Raw genomic sequence first — 21,510 nt, 5'->3', positions numbered from 1 at the left:
ACAATGCCAAACAATATGCCAAATTCTTGGGCTATGTAAGGGCTATAATTAAATATTAGAAATCAGTTAACTTGACTACAGATAGGCAGTTATGCTGCCATATCGTATTAAATTTAATAGAGTGGAACCTCGCTTAACGAGCAAATCAAATTTTTTAAAAAACGACTCGCTTAATGAGTGATGAGGAGAGGGGAAGTCCAGATTGTGTGCATATCAATGCTATTATCTGTGATTTTTTTTTGTATTCTGCAAATCGAATTTGCATTCTAGGTTGTACCATTCCGTGCTAGAAGAAACAATTATGATGATTCATGCTCCTTAACAATGTATATTGTATAATTTCCTTTGAATAAACATTATATGTAAAATACCATATTTACTTGCGTATAGGACAATCTTGCATATAGGACAAGGTGTGACTTTAAAGATGAAAATAAAGAAAATTAGATTTATTAATACAATTCTAATTTTATTTTGTTTAATCAGAAATAAATTATCATCAAACGCACGTATTAAGACAAACAATCATGTTTTCTTGATGCAATCACCTTTTATCTACTTGGACTCACCCCCCGAAGCTTCGTTACAATTCTCTTCTTTTTCACTCATACTCCACAAAGCATCATCCATTCAAGTGAATTTAAAATGCAGTATTTTCTGAATGACTGCTATCAGCTTTTGAAGATTGCTTTTCCACACACCTGATACCCATGTAGCAAAACCAAAAGATTATAATGCACGTGAGAAGAAAAAGTTTATTTTTAATGATTCAGAATGTACAAATATTCATTAAAAATACCAATTTAACAAATATGAAATACCTACATTTATAATCATTGCTAAGTGACCAGCTATTTTCGGATCATCTTTTTAAAAGTGACATTCACCTTGACCTCGATAGCACTCTGCTATAATGGCAGCATGAACTATACACAGTTCACAAAAATTATTACAAAAACACAAAGGATCCTTCACTTGCGCTTATAGGACGACCTAGGTTTTTGATACAGTGAAAAAATGAATAAAAACCTTGTCTTATATGCAAGTAAATACAGTATATGAGAATTTTTTTTGGCATGGAACGCATTATTGTATTTTACATTAATTTCTATGGGAAAAATTGTTTTGCATTACAAGTGAGGTTCTGAAACGAATTATGCTTGTTAAGCGTGGTTCCATTGTAATTATAAATAATTAATTTTTAATTTACACATTTCTGGAATTTAATTTAGAATTGGTCATTAAATTTAATCTGAGATGGCAGCATAACTGCCTAACTCTAGCCTGCCTCTAATCAAATTAATTAATTTCTAATATTTAATTATGGCCTTTACATAGCCCAAGAATTTACATAGCATATTGTTTGGTGTGATTATTATATACTGTAGCAGGCTATGGTTGTTAATGTTTATATGTAATATGTCTGAACATAAGTTTGGAAAAATGTGTTATCACAAGCCACACTAAGATGCTAGTGGAACAAGTGCAAAACTCATACTGATGTAGCATGCACAAAATCCGGGACTTTCCTCACCTGACCACTCGTTAAGTGAGTCATTTTTTCACAATTTATTTTGCTTGTTGTGTGAAACACTCGTTATGCAAGGTGCTTGTTAAGTGAGGTTTCACTGTATCAGAAAAGAAAGTTTAATATCACTAAATAACTACTTGAAATTCTATAGTTGTTATTCAAATATATAAAATATGTGATATGAAATATATTTTAAACTATTTAATAATCTTAAAACAAATCAATATATTTAAAGTAAGTTTTTACTATTTTAGAAGATCCTCAGCAATTTGATTTAACTGGATTTGATGAAGATGACGATGATGGTTCAAACTACAGTAGTGAAGAAGAAAAATCTAAAAGAAAATGTTCAAAAGATTTGAACCCAAAGACTAAAGTCAAAAAAAGAAAAAAAGATAAGAGTCTTGATAAAGGTAGTAAATTGACTTAATAATAATTCAGTAACTTTGTACAACTGATGTAGATTTTGATAAATAGTATAAAAAGAGTTATTTAAAGCACATTAATATTGTTGCATTCTAATCTTTCATTAATATCATATTTGATATAAAAAGTTGATACTCACTTAAATACATCACTTAATCCTTTTGATTTGTGATTAAGTAATATAAAGGATCATATATTGTTGCCAAAATGTCTTTTGACATAAAAATTATACAATAACATAGGTAATGTTTATTTTTATGTGATGCAAAAATTAGAGTCTACAAGTCTAAATAAATTCAAACATTTGTAGATATAAATACTGCTTAAGATTTTTAATGTGAATTCATTGATGAAATACAGCTTTCAAATTATCACCATGTATATCATAATAAAACTCATTAGTTGTACTAGGACATAGCACTACTTTCTTGTATTGCAATAGAATTGAGACAGAGCCAGAAAGAAAAAGGCAATTTTTGTATATGATGGTTGTGAACAGGCAAACTTTGCACTTGCCTCCACAAATTAGGCTATACTTGTACCTATATACAGTCGAGTCCGCATAAGTAGACACCCCAAGGGGAAGTGAAAATAGTTGAGTTATTCGATATGATGACTAAAGCGAAGTTGAAAAAAACCACAATACTACAATTAGGAAAATACAGTAGAACAATGTACCTCTTTGACCATCCATCACTGGCACTAAAGTTGGTTTCTACTCCAAGTATCCCAGCAATTTCCATCACCTTTTTTTTCCAGTATCGGTCCTGAAACGGAAAGATTCGATGAATGAATTTGCTTTAGCCAACGTACGAGAGCATCTTCAACATCTTTGTACGGCGACTTTCTCTGGCATTTTCAAGACAGCCGTGATGAAAATCCAAGAAAAAGCTTATTAATTTCCTCTTTTTTCTTCAGGATTCTCACCAATGTAGTTTTTGGAAGGTTTTTTTGTTTGCAAATTCAGCTTGTGGAGTTTTCTAACATTCAAATTCAGACAAGTTTGTATTTTTCCTTCAGCCTCAGCATTGTTAGCTTTTGGACACTCATTTCTAACAGAAATGTGAAACATGTGCTACAAATAACGCTTGATGTGAGAAAATGCAAAATCTGGTTCTGCTGTGACATTGATGTAGATCATATATTTTCTTTCTGTTTATCTGTTATTATTTTATATATAAAAATACATAAAATGTTTATACATATTAATAAAAATTCCTTTATTAATAAATAAGTTGACTCCCCTCCTGAAAAAAAAAAATGAGTTTACACTGCACAGTGTGGTGTAAACTCATTTTTTTCAGGAGGGGAGTAGACTTATCAGAAGTCTAAACGAGTGTGGGCCAGCAAAAGTATGTCGATTTATCCAGTGATGACAAGTTAAAAAACTCAGGTTTACTTGACACCATTTATTTTAACATTAATGCCTATGTAAGTCGGCCGGGACCACAGAAAACTGACTACTTAACCGATGGTGTCGAGTTATACCTATGACGACTTATGTATATAGCTGGAGCATTTGGCACCAGGGGCAAGTGTTAATCAAGTGCTTATCCAAAAGGTGCCATATTTGTCTGTTAAAAATTTAAAAATTATAAAATCACTTTTTAGTAATATAATGGATATTATATTTTCATCGTATAGTGCTACCATACTCTATAATAGAGCTCGGCAACACGTGTAATGTTAAAGTACCAACGAAAACCCTTAATATCGCCAGGACCAATGAACTGGTTTGGATGAAATTTAAAATATTTAGTGACTGTGGTGATTACTATGGACATCTTAAATTTTGAATAAATTCATTGGATTATTTTGAACTTGCATGATTGACATTTTATCACTTATAATTTACAAGAGAGAATAGTGACACTGAGTTACTGAACGTTATAGGAGGATTCTAATGTTTAATAGCTCTTTCAAGAGCTGACTGACTCTTAAATGAAACCTTTAAAAAAACCACATAAATGTATTGAGTATTTATAAAATAATAGCATATTTTTTTAAATTTTAACATATTATTAGTCAATTGACACCAGAAGTTCCTTCACTGATACTGGTCAAAGATGCTCTAATGTTTAGCCAAATTATTGTAAGTGCAGTGACTTTAAGGCACAAAATAAAGCTTGAAGCCTTTTTTTATGATGATGCTTGTTTTGTGATTTATCATCATGATGATATTGCTCCATCCAAAACCTCCTGTAGTTATAGTCTGTAGTTATTGTCTGTTAAAAATTTAAAAATTATAAAATTACTTTTTAGTAATATAATGGATATTATATTTTGTCGTATAGTGCTACCATACTCTATAATAGAGCTCGGCAACGCGTGTAATGTTAAAGTACCAACTAAAACCCTTAATATCGCCAGGACCAATATTCTTACGCCACAAGTTTCAAAAGTTTTCTTTATTTAGATGTTTTTGCCGAGCTTTATTTTTCAACCTGGCTCCACCGGTTTTTTATGAGATAATATAATTTTTCATACTCATGTGTGACAGTTTTCTATGAATTTGTTAGTGAGCAAACTAATTATTTTGGCACTCTGGACAAGTACTCCCTCTTCCCCTGCTTGTACCTGCCAGCCATGGGAGATGCAGTCCTTGCACTGACTGACATAGAATCAAAACAAGAACAAGGCAATTGCCATCAATTGCTTTTTATTTGTGTTTTGTTTGTTTTTTTTATCTATTTTCCGTTAGGCACATACAATGCTGTTATTTTTCTGTTAAGCATGCTCAATCACTTCAGGGAGCACAGATATTGTTACTTTGACTCCAGTGTGTATCAAAAATAAAGTCATGGATCCCTATTTTTTACTTTTAAATGGAACCTCATTGCATTTTTTGATTCCTCATCAGAACTAATGGAAAATGGCAAAGTTTTGTCAAAATCGGCCCTTCAAATTTTGAGAACAAATTCAATTCTATAAGCTTATGGTTGATGTGCTAGCAACCTTGGGACATTGTGTGATATAGCAATGCTTTGTTGCACGTACTCATGTTATGACCTTGTATCTCAAAAAAAAAGGGGGGGGTCCATGACTTTGTTTTTAACATTTTTGGATTCTTCATTGCAATAAATGGAAAGTGGCAAAGTTTTATAAAAATCAATTGATCAAATTTTGAGATTGATCACAATATTGTAAGCCACATAGAAGAGGCTTTGCAAACTCTCTTCAGTGAAGCTCAAATTTTGCCAGAAAGGAAAGTTATCCAGTGAAACTCCCACCTTAGTTTTGCCACGTGACAAAAGTGAAAATGGCATTGACCATGCATCAACAAACAGTTTGATAGTATTGTAAATTTGATGAACTAACATTAATAAATCATACACTTTTAAACTTTGCTTACCAAAAAACAAAAAAGACACTCTGGCAGTCATAAGCATGATCTCAAGAAAGAAGCCCTTAATTAAAATTGAAGACAAAAAATGTGTTAAACTAAGATAAAAACACTTTTAAAAAAAATATCCAATTTAAAAGGAGTTTCTTAAAATTTTTTGGTGATCAAGTAGCCTAAAACGAAAAGCCAGGCTATCGTGGTATGGTTATCACGAAAGTGAAAAAAATGCAGTTTTTTTCTATGAACTTTGTCTTCAATTTTAATTAATAAAAAAATACCATCTGCAATTTTTAAAAATTGATGAAAGCCCTTATCACTGCATTGGTGTGTGGGCCAAGGAAAGGTCACTCTATGATGGTTATCCTTGGAGTTGACTCTGAAGAATGCACTAGCATGTTGTGTGTCAGTGGGTAAGTAGTATGTGTACAATAAATTATTTTTTATTTTAAAGAAAAATTTAAAAAGTATCAGACAAAGCCTGTATAGTCTAAAGTGTAGTTATAAAAAGTATATCACCTGTGTGTAATACTTCTGTTACTGTGATTTATAAATCAGTTTTTGTATTAATTTTCTCAGCTAAGATGTTTTAATATATGTAAAATATAAGAAATTTTAATAAAAAATATTTTTTAAAATCTACAGTCCATTATTTCTATAATTATTGCATTTATACCCATATTTCAAATTTATATAATATTTATTGCATAATAAAGTTTTTGTTTCATTTCTATATATATATATATATACACATATACATAGATGTGTTATCCATCCCACAGCATAAGTTGATTGCATGACTGCTCTTAATTGCCTATGCACCCTGGCCTATCTTGCTGGCTTTGGCACACTTGATTGTGACATCACACCTAAGATGGATAAAAACCTTACATAAACTGAAGATGGCAAGGTGAAATGCCTGTGAGCAAGCGAGGCAATTTCAAAATGAATTTGATTGATTAAAGGATTTTTTGGCATTTTTGGTGTGATGGTTAGGCAGTTTAGATTGTAAGTAATCTAATTCTGATTTACTTTCAGTTCTCGTGGAGAATTAATTTTAAGTTTTAAGATGTGTTGGCTAGTGTTTGCAAACACATGACTAAATTTCAAGACCGATTGAAAAAGGCCCAAGACCTTACTTGTAAAATTTCTGGAGAGGTATAAAATTTCCCAGTTAGAAAACGTTTTGGTATCATTAACTTCCTAAATCAAAAATTTTGTAATGCATCATGTAATAGTCCAGAAACAAACCTAACAATGCAGCATTACATGTAACAAAAGATGAGGGTCAGTCAGTACGGTGTCTGTCCCAGAGTTTGGAAACGGGGAACATGAACGGGAAGAACATGAACAAAAATAATCCATATATCAATAGAAACAAAAAAAAAAATTATTGAAAATGTTACAAATGAGCTATATACAAGATATTAATAAAAAAAAAAACAAAAATATGTTAGCAATAATAACACAAAAGTTAAAGAAAGAACAGTAATTAGTTTAAATCAAAAACAAAACAAATGTTCACAAAACTTACTCAATTTCATGAAACCTAAAATTAATTCTTTATGAGAACTGAAAGTAAATCAGAACTAGATTACTTCCATTCTAAACTTCCTAACCAACCATCACACTAAAAATGCCAGAAAATCCTTTATCAATCAAATTCATTTTGAAATTGCCTCACTAGCTCACAGGTGTTTCACCTCGCCATCTTCAGTTTATGTAAGGTTTTTATCCATCTTAGGTGTGATGTCACAATCAAGTGTGCCAAGGTCAACAAGAAAGACAGGCCAAGGTGCATAGGCAATTAAGAGCAGTCATGCAATCAACTTATGCTGTGGCATGGATAACATGTATATATATATATATATATACACAGAAATGAAACAAAAACTTTATTATGCAATAAATATTATATAAATTTGAAATATGGGTATAAATGCAATAATTATAGAAATAATGGACTGTAGATTTTTTAAATATTTTTATTAAAATTTCTTACATTTTACATACATTAAAACATCTTAGCAGGGGAAAATACAAAAAATGATTTATAAATTACAGTAACAGAAGTATTACATACAGGCAGTGGTGATATTTGAAATATTTAACAAAGGGTTCACTAACAGAAAATTTTAACTTAACATTTTTTTTTTCCTCAAATGATGCATTAGCAACATTAGCACAAAAACTGACCTTAAGATACTCAAATAAATAAAAACAACGATGCATTTGCAAAATTCAGTCGGTTAAAATTTAACATTTTTTTTATTATTTATCAAAAAATATAGTTCTGGCATAAACAGTGTTCAAAATGGTTATTTTGTACATATTTTAATATTTTTCATTCAAAATATTTTATAAGCTTATAAAAATTGGCTTTTTTTTTAATCAGAAAAAGTCATAGGGGAAGCAGTTAAACAAGAAAAAACTTTTTTAAATCATTTATTTTATCATTAGGTATTATTATAATGTATAATAATAGACTCAGCTATGTTGCATCATGACTCGCACACGTCTAACAACTAACTGGCTCCCCCCAGTACTGGCTCATGCTCCGAGCAGTTTTCTTGGAAACTACGAACGGTCTAAGGCTCTAATTTAATAGTGTTACAGGGTATAATATTGTGAGATAAGCAGAGGGTCAGGGGGAAAACCTCGCTGACCACTTACGCTGCACGGGTTGGTAAAATCAGACCTCGTTGTCGTTGGATGGCTAGCAGGGCAAAAAGTGAGTGGTGAGATGCGTTAGTAAGTCGACAGACGTCCTTACTTTGACAGGAAACAGGTTTTACAAATAACAATAAAGGTTTATTAAATAACAAAAGCAAACATACAATAAAGATATAAAGATAACTACTGCTAAAATGCGGATAAAATATTTGTATCGCTAACCGCGATCTAACCAATAAAGTGGTCACATGCCTAACTTCTAGTGAGAGAGAGTTTACAAAGGCTACATCGATATACCTTACTATGTAGTCCGATGACAGTATGCGATGACCTCCTAGACTATGGAAGCTGGCATCAGTCTTATGTCCGGGACTGGAGACACTGGATTCAGACCTTCCTGGACGATTGCGCCTTTTCCAGAGTCGATCAGGTTTTTATACGATCGTTGTTGGCACTGAGCCAGCCTATCATTCAACGTTTGATGACTAATTTGCTGACTCGTGATGACTTGGATTTTTGTTTTCTCTTTGATTGGATCGCGATGACTTGGATTTTTGTTTTCTCTTTCTGATCGGATCAGATGTGTAATCAACATCCGATCGATTTCCGATGAACTTGCGGGTCACGAACCCCCTTTAAACTCTCGAATTTACACCCTCAAAACCTGCATGCTCACAATATGTATATTTTAATATATTTTTTAAAAGAAACAAAACCACTGAGAAATGTTACGTGTGTTTAACAAGGTTTGGAAAACTTTGAAAATTCTAACAACGGTTTGGCAGAACCTGTGCGAACCTGCTGAATATCACCACTACATACAGGTGATATACTTTTTTTCACTTTTTTACAGAAATACATTCCTCAAGAAGGAATGCAAATAGCCACATGCACAGTGAAATGGGAGACATGCAAATAATTAAAAGAACAAAGATATGCAAAAGATGCCTGTTTATTCAGTAACAAATATGGCTTCATGGGCTGCTATACAGGCCACTATATGAGAAAGCATACTATCAATGAGGCAATTAATGGTTGCCCGAGGTGTCCACTTCAGCATGCATGTTGTCTAAGGTATGTGGTGGTGGTCCCAGTGCACCTCATGTCAGATGAAATCCCATAGGTGTTGAACAAGAGAGAAATCCAGCAAAGATGCCGGCTGGGGAAGGATGTGAATTGCCTTTGGACTGGTGTGATGTACTGTTGGGCACTATCTTGCCGAAATAGTGTGTCGGGTGTGGCTTGCACCAGTGGGTCCATAATTCATGCAATACTCTGGTCTGCTATCAGAGTACCAGAAATGTGTGCCAGGGTAATCCATTGCTGAAATATGATGCGTGGTGCGGGGCCAGTGAGATGCTTGGCAAAAATGGCTGACGTGGAGTTTTCCAGAATACCACCACCCTCATCGTGACCGTCATTCCTCCACAGACAGAAGTGGGATTCATCCTTAAACAATACCCGATGCCATTCGGTGGTCCAGTTGTGACAACAATACTGTGCCAGGCATGCAGTGTGTCAAGCAGTTAATGGCACCTGTTTTTTCACTTGAGCTTCCGTGCATTTCTTCACACGACAAAGAATTGGCTGGCCGAGGAATAACCATCACAAGGTCATCATTTATATGTCCTTATTCATATGGGGTAGGTCAGTCCTTCCTTCTCATGCAAAATATTACATGCTCCACATCTTCCAGCAACACAAAATGGCATATTGAAAATCTCCCACACCGTTCCATCGGCAGCAAAATTGTTTTTTAGGTAATATTTCCAGTAACATTCTCCCATTTCTGCAGTTAACTCTACCGTGACAGTGACAATTTTTACTTCCTCTAGCAATAGATGAAGATTGTCTGTTCATACAATAATCCCAATTGCCAATGCATCTTTTGAGTCAACTCAGTTGTTCCACTGCTATACTAAACTATTACTCCACTATCATCATCCGAAACTTTCATCATCTCATTACCTGATTCACATTCTGATTTTGACACATTTTGTAAATGTCTAAGGATACCTTCAAAAGAACATACAAGTGACAACATTGTTGTATTGATTCAATACATACATACAAGAAAGACTTTAGCCGTACACAAGATGTTTAGCCAGTAGAAAAGAGGGTAAGGGAAAGGGGGAAGAAGGAGGTAGACAAGATAGATAGTAGAGAAAGGTTGCATCCCTCTGAACGGCGTACATATGGCTACAGTACCCTCTATGTTTGATGTTGGCGTGCAGTTTTTAGGCTGCAAGGCCATAATCCCCCAAAGGATCTAAAAGAAAATCTGAGTGTAGCGAACACCAATGATCGAGTCCTGCCAAGAATAGCTAAGTGTTGAAGTTAGTGCCAAATGGTTATTAGTAGGAAGACTTATATTTACTTAATACTAATAAAACTGAACGTGAGCACGAATCTTAATACTACTTATAGCTAGACAGACAGTGCGAAAAACACAAACACAAAACAAACTAGACGAGATGAACAGACTGACAAAAGACAAACAAGCAAGACCCCAATATATATATATATATATATATTTTTAGTAAGTTAATGTTAAAAACAACAACAAACTAAATAAAATGACCTACCATAACTAAAATGAATCTAACTAGACAACTAAAGCTAACAATCTCTAATCTAATTTAACCTAACCGGAAACCAAGCTAAGAGTCCCTAAGCTAACTTACAACTATGACTAACTTAAACTAACTGAATTTAGACTGACAAAGAAGACAGAAAATAAGAATTAAAATACAAAGTTGAAAGGCAACTATATACCAACAGTTGGAACAAAGCAAGGGAAAGCTAATTGCCATCTGTGCCCCAGAGCAAGTGGTGCTCTCAAGAGCCCCACTTAGGGATATGAATGCAAGTAGACGATGGAACATTGTGTGCATTTCAATGAGTTGGTGCGGATTGCAAGGCCAGTTGTACCCCTCAAGAATAGCAGCTCTCATTAAACTATCCCTAATGTGATAGTTTTTCACTGCAATAGGTACAAAGTGAAGTAGTGTTTGGTCCTCCTGAATACTAAAATCACATTGTGGATTGTCCTCAAGGTTAAATCTATGCAAGTATTGCTTAAAGTTGCCGTGTCCCGTAAGTAGCTGAGTGAGGGTGTAACTAGAGTAAAAGTGAAGAGTTGCAGTAGTGTTAACCTTGGGGATGAAAGTGTAAGTGAGCTACCAGTGGTGTCACAGTCCCAGCTGTCTTGCCACAGAATGAAGATTTGCGTCTTGTTGTTATTGTTGATGTATAAGGTAGGAATGTAACTGAAAGTGCTAGTGACTGAAGACTTTGCAAGACGGTCAGCGGTCTTGTTGCCTAGAACCCCCGCATGACCCGGGACCATTGAAAATCTATTCTAATGTTGTTGTCTAAATGTCTGAGGATGTGGTATATGAGATGGATGAGTTTTAAGCAACTATCAGACTTTGCAATCCTGTGTAAAGCTACCCTACTGTCAGAATAAATGCAATAGTGTAAGTAGTGTCGTTTGTTCTTCCTACACCTAGTGTGAATTAAGCTCATAAATAGCTAAAGTTTCCACCTGTGCTATTGAGCAGTGTGTGCCTAGATGGAAACAAGCATTGTGAATTTGATTCAATACAGTAAGATTTCTCTCATTAAAAAAAAAGAAATTTGAGACTAAATTGTCTTGTTTAGCTGAAAAATCATCAATTTACAAACATAACAGCAGAGGGAGAGTTGATAAACCTCAGTATCTCAGTGAAATGCATAATTTTTATCTTTTTATTATATTAAAATATTGTATTATTGTGTATTTATTGCTTTAAAATATATCTCCCAATGTTTGGCAGCAGCACACAAAATTTTCGTAAAAGGCTGTAACTATTATTAATTAATCTACAGTTATACTATATTATCAATTAATTTTTCCATAATATTTAAAATACAAAAAGAAAATGGCAAACAAAATTTTTTGGAGGCGTCAGAAAAGAAACAAGACAGGATGGTCAAAACAATCACTCTTACTGTTCTAATGTTAAATCAATACTGCAAGATTGATGACAAATTTGGAAAGATGCCAATTAACCCTCTTTATTTAAAACATTGAAGTCAAAACATTGAATATTTTATATTCAATGTGTTGAATTCAAAAAGTTCAATATGACATGGAACTTTTTATTTAAAAGTTACATTATTTAACATCAATCTTTTTTTTAATATAGGTTCTTTGAAAGAATTTCTTCAAAATGATGAAGCCAACATTCCCAAAAAGAGAAGAAAAGAAACTGCCAAACAGGCAGGAGACTCTTTGAGTAATTCGAGAGAAGACTGCAAGAAGACTGTGGAAGGCGAAGAGATGCCCGAAGAATCCGAAGTGATCAAAAGTAGACTGGTGGAGAATTCCACTTTTTGTAACAGTTTGTCCAGTGAAACAGATCTTTCAAAAACTACAGAAGAAGCAGAGGCGCAGTCCGGTTGTCGGGGCGGGGAAGGCTTCGTCCCCGATGCAATTCCGGAAAATAGCAAGGTCTCTCGACTCTCGCCCGGACAGATAGTTCTGTTGCCCGTGAAGACGACAAACAAGGAACAGGTGTTGCACGTCTACGTGGTGTCGCCCAAACATCCGTTCGGTTCGAACTCTGACCGACCGCCAGACAAATCTTGCGATTCCTCCGAGGATAAGTTACAAGAATCTTAGCTCTAAAAGTACGGTAATGCGCGGTTTGGAGGTAAGCGGCAGTTTTAAAATTCCAACTTTTGCAATGTGCTGTACATATTTATACTGTATATATTTGCATTAAATGATAATTATTATTATTTATCGAGTTACCGTAATAAATAGCAACATAAAATTTATCAAATTCTAAAAACATAATAAACATTTGTAAAAAGAAGTTATATAAATATTAAAAATTATTTTAGTAAATTGTTTGCAATTATTAAAAAAACAATAAAAGGAGGAAACCGGGTTTTGTTTTTATATGTATTAAATACGTTCTTTGCCAGAAGCACCTCCATTCTTTTTTAGATGAGAAAATTTTCCACAATAAAATGTGACAGTGCGCCACATTTTCGTATTTACAAACTAACTGGACAATGTTTTTACACAAAAAATAAGGGACAAGTCAAGTCAGGTACTCCAAATATGTTAATGTACATTGTCTCTTTTCATTCCAAAGTTTCACACTTATAATGACAGTTTCCAATGATATTGTATAGATAACTTTTTCTGAATGGACTGAAATTCTGAAAACGTTTGAAAATTTATTTTTAACAGATGAGTTTTCAAAGAAGAGAAAATTATTTTTAATAGAAAAGCAATTCTGAAAATGTGAGCAGACAAAATTATAAACTCATCTAATTTACAAATATTGTAAAAATTGCATTGATTTGAAAAAGAAAAAAAAAATAGCTTACTCGCACAGATAAACTGGCAATCTAGCAATTAGCAGACGAGTACAATGCTGCCAAGTCACAGTGTCTTCTCTGAAAGTTCTGCAATGCATACTCTTAATTTTCTCGAGTTTTTTTACTTCAAATTTCTTCAGAATGTGTAAGAAGTGTGCATTCTGCTCAATAAAGGTTCCTACCGAATCTTTATTGAGCAGAAAACACACATCTTAAACATTATCATACAAATGATATCATTGAAAACTGACGACCAAATTACGACATACCCATTCTGATGTCTGTTGGCCATCTTGGATTCACCTTAAGAATGTTCAATGGGAAGGGAGGATTGCTTGTCATAACTTTAGGCCAGAATTTCACTGGTGAAGTGTGGTTTTGGTATCCGTAAACCATTCTGTGCCAGTAATAATTTTTTGAAACGAAATACTCTAGTTAGAAAGAATGTTTTGATGTAATGGGTACAGTTTCACATGATATGCTCAAAATGTACTCTATTTTGAGCCTTAAGAGTGTTTCCCCGATTGGCACGAAGTCGGTGGAGTGTGTCTGCTGTGTTCTTTGAGCAAGCTTGAAGGATTTTAAACTTGAAATAGTATGTCAGAAATTTCGCACGCACTAGCTTTCAAGTAATTTCACGGGTAACCTGCTCAAAGATCACAGCAGACATAATCGACACAAGTCAGTGGAATATGTGTAAGAAAATTTAAGGTGGAATTATTTTTCGAAAGTTTTTCTAAGAATAATTCCTAACCTTTTTCACACAAGAGAAAATGGATTAAGAGGGATGTTGGATATAAGTTTAGTCAACAGAGAAGGCAGTGGCTAAAAAAAGTTGGGACTTGCCAATTTAGGCTTTGTGCTCTTCCACAATTCAGCATTTCACACGTGGGCCAGACCCTGTAATGGAATGGACCAACAAGGGTGAAAGACAGAACGAAGCCAGAACTTTGTAATTTTTCATGTTGGCAATAAAGTCCTGAGTGGCTCTCAAATGCCGATCTACAACCTATCTCACCTTGCAACTGCCTGACTCATTCATAACAAGTTTTTCACAATAAAAGTTGGAATTTACTCCATTCTTCAAATTATCTCGATTATCATTGCAATAAGACTCCACTTTACGTGAATCACATAGTGCTAAATCCCCCCGTTTTGGCAAGTTTCCATTTCAAACAGGTTTAGGTGTTTTCATCTTCTTTTAAACTTTTATGGAGTTGTGCTGGTCATCTATCTAACTCTATGAAAAAACAGCAAATAAAGTTTCAAAATATATACAGGCTTATATATAGAACTGAAATGAAAATGTAACAAATTAATTATTTGCACATTGTTCCCCAAAACATTCAAATTGCCCCCTGGTGGGCTTACGCCCCAAATTGAAGAACACTGCTCTACGGCAAACAGTGCCAATGGCGGGAGATCGAATTTAAGTCATCAGAAGGGATCCCAGTGTGATACATCCCACTATGCTGATCCCTTCAGGAAAACCGAACAACTCAAGCGAAAGACAAAATTGCTTTGTCTCCGCCAACCATTAGGCCTATACGACTTTAGTAAACGTAGTGTAGCATTATTTTCGGAAGATCCCCAAAATATATCAAAAATTGCTTTTTTCCTACTGTCCAATTAGCGTTTAAATTATGTATTAGTTTATTACTTTGGTTTCTGATTTTTGAGATTTGGCCCAAAAAAGCAGCTGCTAAAATTATACTTCAGAAAAATAAGTCAATAACGCAGACACCGACTGTGAATTAGGATATTCAAATAATGATGATAAAGTTGATAAGAATATAATCTCAACAAAACGAAAAAAAAAAAAAGAAATTCTTAACTTAATTATTTTTTTTAGAATTATCTGGTCATCACAACTAGAAGGTCAAGGCTACAGATTCGACACAATACTGAACAAGTATTCGAGACAGTACTGAACAAGTATTCGAGACAGTACTGATGCTACAGCCAAGAAAACTAATTTGACAAAAAAGCCAGCCTTAAAGAAAAATGAAAATTCTCTTAATGTAATCAGAAAAATGGCATTGATATAACTGTTGTGCAAACTAGAATGTGTTGAAAAATTATAGATTCATTCCCAAAAGAACAAGAACAAATCTGGTTGCAAAAAGAATTCAATTCAATTCCCAAATCTCCATTAATAGAGAAAACAGTTGATATAAATCAACAGAATCAGTCATATTTGTCTTATAATGGAAATGTACATAAGACAAAGGATGAGATTCTTCAGATTAACAATAGAAGATATTACAGAAGATTTTTCACATTTTTCAGTTAAGTCTGACTTTCATAATAAAGAATTAAATAGTGATAATGATATACCAATAGAAACTTCAGAAGTTACGCCTAGCAAAATATTTTCAGTTTTGGTTTATAATGAGGTAACAAATAACGCATCACCTGCGAAAACCAGCGAGAAGCGTGTGAGGAAACGAAAGTTAATTACAGCTCAACCAAATATATGTGCGAGATTTCTGAAGACATCAATATTTTAACAGAAAATATTTTTAAAAAATTAAATATAATATTTCGATATTTTATTTTAAAAAAAGTTAAAAACAATCAAAGAGAACAAGGAACAAATGTTTCCTGTGTTGACAGCCAGTTCCTGAGAGAGATCTTTATCTCCCCATGACTAAGGGGCCGACTAAACCAAAAGACTCATCATGACACCCAGTCAGATGGTCTAAAATTTGAATCTCCATTGTAGGAGAATGGGAGTATAAATAAGAGATGCGCGCCAAACTCGGTGCACATTACTATATCCTCCTATGTTTCAATAAGTGCCATACTCCCTGGAATGGAACTTCCGCCCACAGAACAGAATTGTTATTGTACTGTATAAGTTATTAAGAGGTAATATAAAGGATTTTTGTAAACTTTCTGTCGAACTCTCAGATTAGGGACATTTAGTTAAGGCATAATAACAACTGGATTCCTGTCCATTTTTAACATAACAAGCATACAAACTAAATTCATATTTTATATAGTAAAATAGTTTTTGATTATTAATTAACTTGATTGTCATTATCTAAACGGACATCTTATCACTTAACTACGTGTCTCCTTACTCCATAGATTCTAAGCCCTCCTTTATCTTAGTGATATATTAAATTTAGACGGTGAGTAAACCGCGATTAGAAATAATAGTTTAACTGGTGTCAGCATCCTGACTGGGTTGAGATTTCACAATCTCGATCCCCATACTAGACATAATGGGCAGTTTCTACCAAACTGTTACCGATTAAGAGGTATAAAGAAAATTCATATACCCCTGGTTCCTCACTTACTTGAAGCGGGTTAGAGAAATACAGTGGAAGGCATCATTAAATGATCAGTGAAAAGTAAATCAACGAAGTCAAAAGAACAGCGCATTTAATTTAGCATAGACTTTCTTACTCATAACATTAACTCATATTGTAAAACAAAGTAAAAATATTTAACTATAATGTATAAAAATATTTGGTTAATGTTACCTATGGTTCCAAAATGGCGGCTCGTATCTGATTCCAGCAAATAGAAGAAAGGAAACAGTGGGAACGCACGTTCTAACCTATTCTAATAATTTGGTTGGTAATAATTATGGTAATTTATCAGAATAGGTTAGGTTAGGTTAGAACGTGCGTCCCCACTGTTTCCTTTTTTCTATTTGCTGGAATCAGAGACGAGCCACCATCTTGAAACCATAGGTAACATTAACCAAATATTTATATATCATATAGACTTTAGTTACTTATATTATTATATAATTATATTAGACTCATGGTTACTTAAATTAGTTATATTTAGAATAACTCTAAGCTATCTATTAATTTATATAAAAGTACATATTTAAAATTAAATACTTATAATTACAAAAAACTTAAACAAACACCTTAATGTTCGCTGAGAAATTTATTAATTTAACTAACGTTTTCGGCTTATTCAATAAGCCATCTTCAGGTTTTAACTTTCGAACAAGAAACAATATCGTTCTATTAAAAGAATACAATAGTTTGAAAAAATTCAAATCATTAGTAACGGACAAAAAATAAAACAAAGAGGATGAACATGGTAATAAAAATAAATAAATAAACATAAATAAATAAAAATGGTAATATAAATAAATAAATATACAAAAATATATAAAAACAAAAAAAGAAAAAAAGGAAGAACGTGGTAATATAAATAAATATACAATAAAATCGTAAAAGATACAACAAATGTAAGGTAAAAACGTTTTACTCGTGCCCATATATACTACTATCTATCCTAACCAGAAATACTTTCCCATAGAGCTCACGTGTCTCTTATAAATTTTTAACTGCATATTTCCAAGCAGAAGGAAGACCTTCTGCGTCCCTTGCGTTAATACATTTATCTCTTAGTTTGCTTCTGTAAATTTCTATCTTTTCAGCCGCTCTTGCCAAAGTTGGGGAGTGTACCTGCTTTATGATTTTCGCCTCATTCCAATGTACTAAGGATCCCTCCGCCTGCCCCATCTGGGCTAATACCGTTGTGTTGGAACCTTTTCTAATATCATATTTATGTTCCTTGATCCTTATTCCTAGGTTTCTAGTAGTAACCCCTACATAATCTTTATTAATACCTAATAGCTGGTTCTCGTAGGGAATCTTATACACACCCGCCTTATCTTCTTTTTTAACTAACCCTTTATCGTTTCTAAGTATTTTATACAAATTCGGAGCTCTTTTCAAGATCACCCTTGTATCCTTAGTTCTTGCTATTTCTTTCATAATCCCTCCCAGATACTTATTGTATTACAAATTCTGTATTAGAAATTTACAGAAGCAAACTAAGAGATAAATGTATTAACGCAAGGGACGCAGAAGGTCTTCCTTCTGCTTGGAAATATGCAGTTAAAAATTTATAAGAGACACGTGAGCTCTATGGGAAAGTATTTCTGGTTAGGATAGATAGTAGTATATATGGGCACGAGTAAAACGTTTTTACCTTACATTCGTTGTATCTTTTACGATTTTATTGTATATTTATTTATATTACCACGTTCTTCCTTTTTTTCTTTTTTTGTTTTTATATATTTTTGTATATTTATTTATTTATATTACCATTTTTATTTATTTATTTTATTTATTTATTTTTATTACCATGTTCATCCTCTTTGTTTTATTTTTTGTCCGTTACTAATGATTTGAATTTTTTCAAACTATTGTATTCTTTTAATAGAACGATATTGTTTCTTGTTCGAAAGTTAAAACCTGAAGATGGCTTATTGAATAAGCCGAAAACGTTAGTTAAATTAATAAATTTCTCAACGAACATTAAGGTGTTTGTTTAAGTTTTTTGTATATTGAATTCTGCTGGGTACGAGTGTGGTTTATACTTATAATTACTTTAAAAAAGTATTAAAAGTAATGTTTCAAATCTCAAAAGTTTTACATCAGAAAACAATAAAATCTCGACAACTAAAGCAATAGAGGTTGCGGCCGAAGTTTTCAACGCGAAACGTGTACGTCGGACGTTCGGCGCCGCTTTCCTGTAAGTCTAGAAGTTTGACAATGGCGTTTGGAACGTCAGTGGAAGCATGCTCGACGTTCCAAACGCATTGTCAAACTTCTAGGCTTGCAAGTAGATATAAAACATGGCCGATGGTATTACATTTAATTGTATAAATAAATAGAAAATTGCAACGTTTAATTAACAAAAGTAAAATACTTTGCTTCTGTTTTTCGTTCCAGTGGCAGTCCAGAAATTCACAAGCGCGGAGGCGACTTTCCTTTTCAGGTTACTGCCTCCGCAGTAAAATGCAAATATGATATTTAAAAAAAAAAATGTTTTCTTTTAATAATCTGAAACCGTGCTGTAAACTTTGTTGCTGCTTCAAACACAATAAAGTGCTATAAATTAATACACTTGGCGGTTTTTCTCATCTTTAATTTAGTCGATACGTGTGAAAATATACACGTTTCGGTCTCCTAAGCCCCTCTTTTTTTTTTTTTTTTTTTTAACTCTTTCCGCCCTGTGGGCACTAAGAGGGCCTCTTTTAGTAGGCCCATTATGGGTTCGGCCAGGCCCACAAGGGGCGACCGGGTGGTGAGGGACGGGGCCCGACATCCTAAGCCCCTCTTCAGCCAACTAAAATATTAAGAGTATACAACACGTGTATAAAAAATACGTAAGTTTTTAAGGATTTATAAAAATATTTTGATTTAAAACATACCTATGCATACACAAGTTTTACAAATTAAAGTTGCATCATGAACAGCGTATTCTCAAGTTTCTTCAATACATCTTTAAGGCTTTATACGTCAGAGACATCGCAATGCACTAAGACAGTTAAGCATACCGAACAATGTCCGATGTAAAATACTATTCACCTCCATTACCTGGGGGACAACTATTATTAAAGACAGTACTTAATTAACTATACTTTCCATCTGTATGTCACTCATAAATTACGTTTGTAAAATCATTACCTCTGTTGATACTCGTTCATCCTTTACGTAATATAATACAAATTTGCATATCGTATAACGCCTATGACAATTTTACAGTTGTATATCTTTTGTTAAGTTATTTAACAGTTTAATATCTATTATTATAAATTATTGCGTGAACTATAATAATTAAAAAAATGGTGAACATGATTAATAGTTAATATAAAATTTTTAGCCAGTTTTCACTTATTGAAATGCTAGGATTTTTATTTATACAATTTTGAGTTTGATGATTTCTACACTTTCTTTAAATTTAATTTTAAATGTATCTTTTTCTCAGTATAAAATATTTACAGTAGGCCCCCCTATAACACGGTAGATACGTTCCGTGTTATATGAATTCCGTGTTGTACGAGTCACTTAAATATACGAGCCAATCACAGCCGGGCACGTGTGCAGTTTAGGGTCTACGGCTATTTGAAAGGTTTTCTTTCATAAAATTAATCGATTCTAGACTAATTTGACTCAACATTTCAAATCACGTATAATTTTTCGGGAAAAATCCATATAAACTATGCCATACACAAAAAATTGTAGGATTACTTACCGAGTGCGCACCGTTCGACGACGCTATTGCTTAAGCTTGTTTTCGTCGCGGAGCGGCTCATCGAACGGCGGACGCGTGTTTCCTGATAAGTTATCTTTCTGCGAAAAATTCGCTGAACTTTGGCGACATCATTAATAGAAATATAATTTTTATGGCCGTTGAATAATAAATGGTTTTTAGTAGGTCCAGTGCTCGTTTAAACTCAACCGTTTGTAAAATATCCGCTATTGGTCCAGATTCGACCAATCCTGTCGCAACACCAGTCGGCGATGAGGTTTTACCGTCTTATACGAGTCTCTTTTAGCGTGTTATACGAATACGATCGCAATTTTTTCACCGTGTTATATGAACCCGTGTTATAGGGGATCTACTGTATTACAATTATTTAAAAGACAGTGTTCATGAAAAGCAGAATTTAGTCTTCGATATTTTAAATCGGCTATATGTTCTTTCAATCTTACGTTTAGTTTCTCCTGTATAAAAATTAGTATTTTCACATGTACACGGAATTTTATAAACGCCATTTTTGCTTTCTTCTTTCTTTGCTATGTTTGTCTTCCTAAGTTGTTTCGCAGTTAATCTAGAGTGTAGCTTTTCATATGTCGGAACCAATTTTACATTAATTTTTTTCACTTCATTAACTTTCTCATATAAGTCTTTTATGTACGGAAAACGAATGTATTTTGTCCGTTTGTTTAGGATCTACTCTTATTTCTTTATCTATTTTTTTGGCTATTTCTTTTTCTTAAGCGCTAAGAATTCTGTTAGGGTATATGCAGTCAAGAGAATAAATTTTCTCTTGAGTGCATTTAAATGTTCAATTTGTTTGGTATTTACACTAGTTCTGTTTTTGATCTTAGTGTATTTCATATTAAATATGTTTCGTTTTATATGAAGTGGTATGTTAGAATTGTAGTTAAACAACGTAACACAATCAGGTTCAATGACAATACAAGTCCATACGGGACATTCCAATTTTCAACATTGATTCGGCGCTCGTTAAAATTCGTTCCATTTTTCAATGTTGAGGTAGCGCTGTTGTCAGCACTAACTCAGCATTCAACAGATATGTTGACTGCTACTTTCCAATGAATTATGGGTAATTGGAGCGACATATGAATGAAAAATGGCGGCAATGCAGGAG

General features: G+C 33.4%; 1 protein-coding gene and 1 long non-coding RNA gene across 2 annotated transcripts in view; both read left to right on the top strand.

Annotated features, from left to right (window-relative positions):
* LOC136986773 (transcription factor TFIIIB component B'' homolog) overlaps positions 1-12,755 on the top strand; it is a 50,824-nt gene extending 38,069 nt beyond the window's left edge. Inside the window, exons 9-10 of the mRNA XM_067284377.1 lie at positions 1,786-1,944; positions 12,161-12,755. Coding sequence (XP_067140478.1) covers positions 1,786-1,944; positions 12,161-12,636 — 635 coding nt within the window. The 3' untranslated portion in view covers positions 12,637-12,755. The remainder of the gene's footprint in view (positions 1-1,785; positions 1,945-12,160) is intronic.
* A 3,380-nt stretch (positions 12,756-16,135) lies between these two features.
* LOC136986798 (uncharacterized) lies at positions 16,136-19,232 on the top strand. Its single transcript, XR_010882530.1, has 2 exons — positions 16,136-16,217; positions 19,061-19,232. It is a non-coding gene; the product is annotated as an uncharacterized lncRNA (long non-coding RNA).
* Positions 19,233-21,510: the final 2,278 nt, after the last annotated feature.

The sequence above is a fragment of the Centruroides vittatus genome, unplaced genomic scaffold, assembly GCF_030686945.1.
Source record: "Centruroides vittatus isolate TY-2023 unplaced genomic scaffold, ASM3068694v2 scaffold_1172, whole genome shotgun sequence".
NCBI classification, from domain to species: domain Eukaryota; kingdom Metazoa; phylum Arthropoda; class Arachnida; order Scorpiones; family Buthidae; genus Centruroides; species Centruroides vittatus.
The sequence above is the reverse complement of the archived record's forward strand: the minus strand, read 5'-3'. Positions and strand labels throughout refer to the sequence as shown.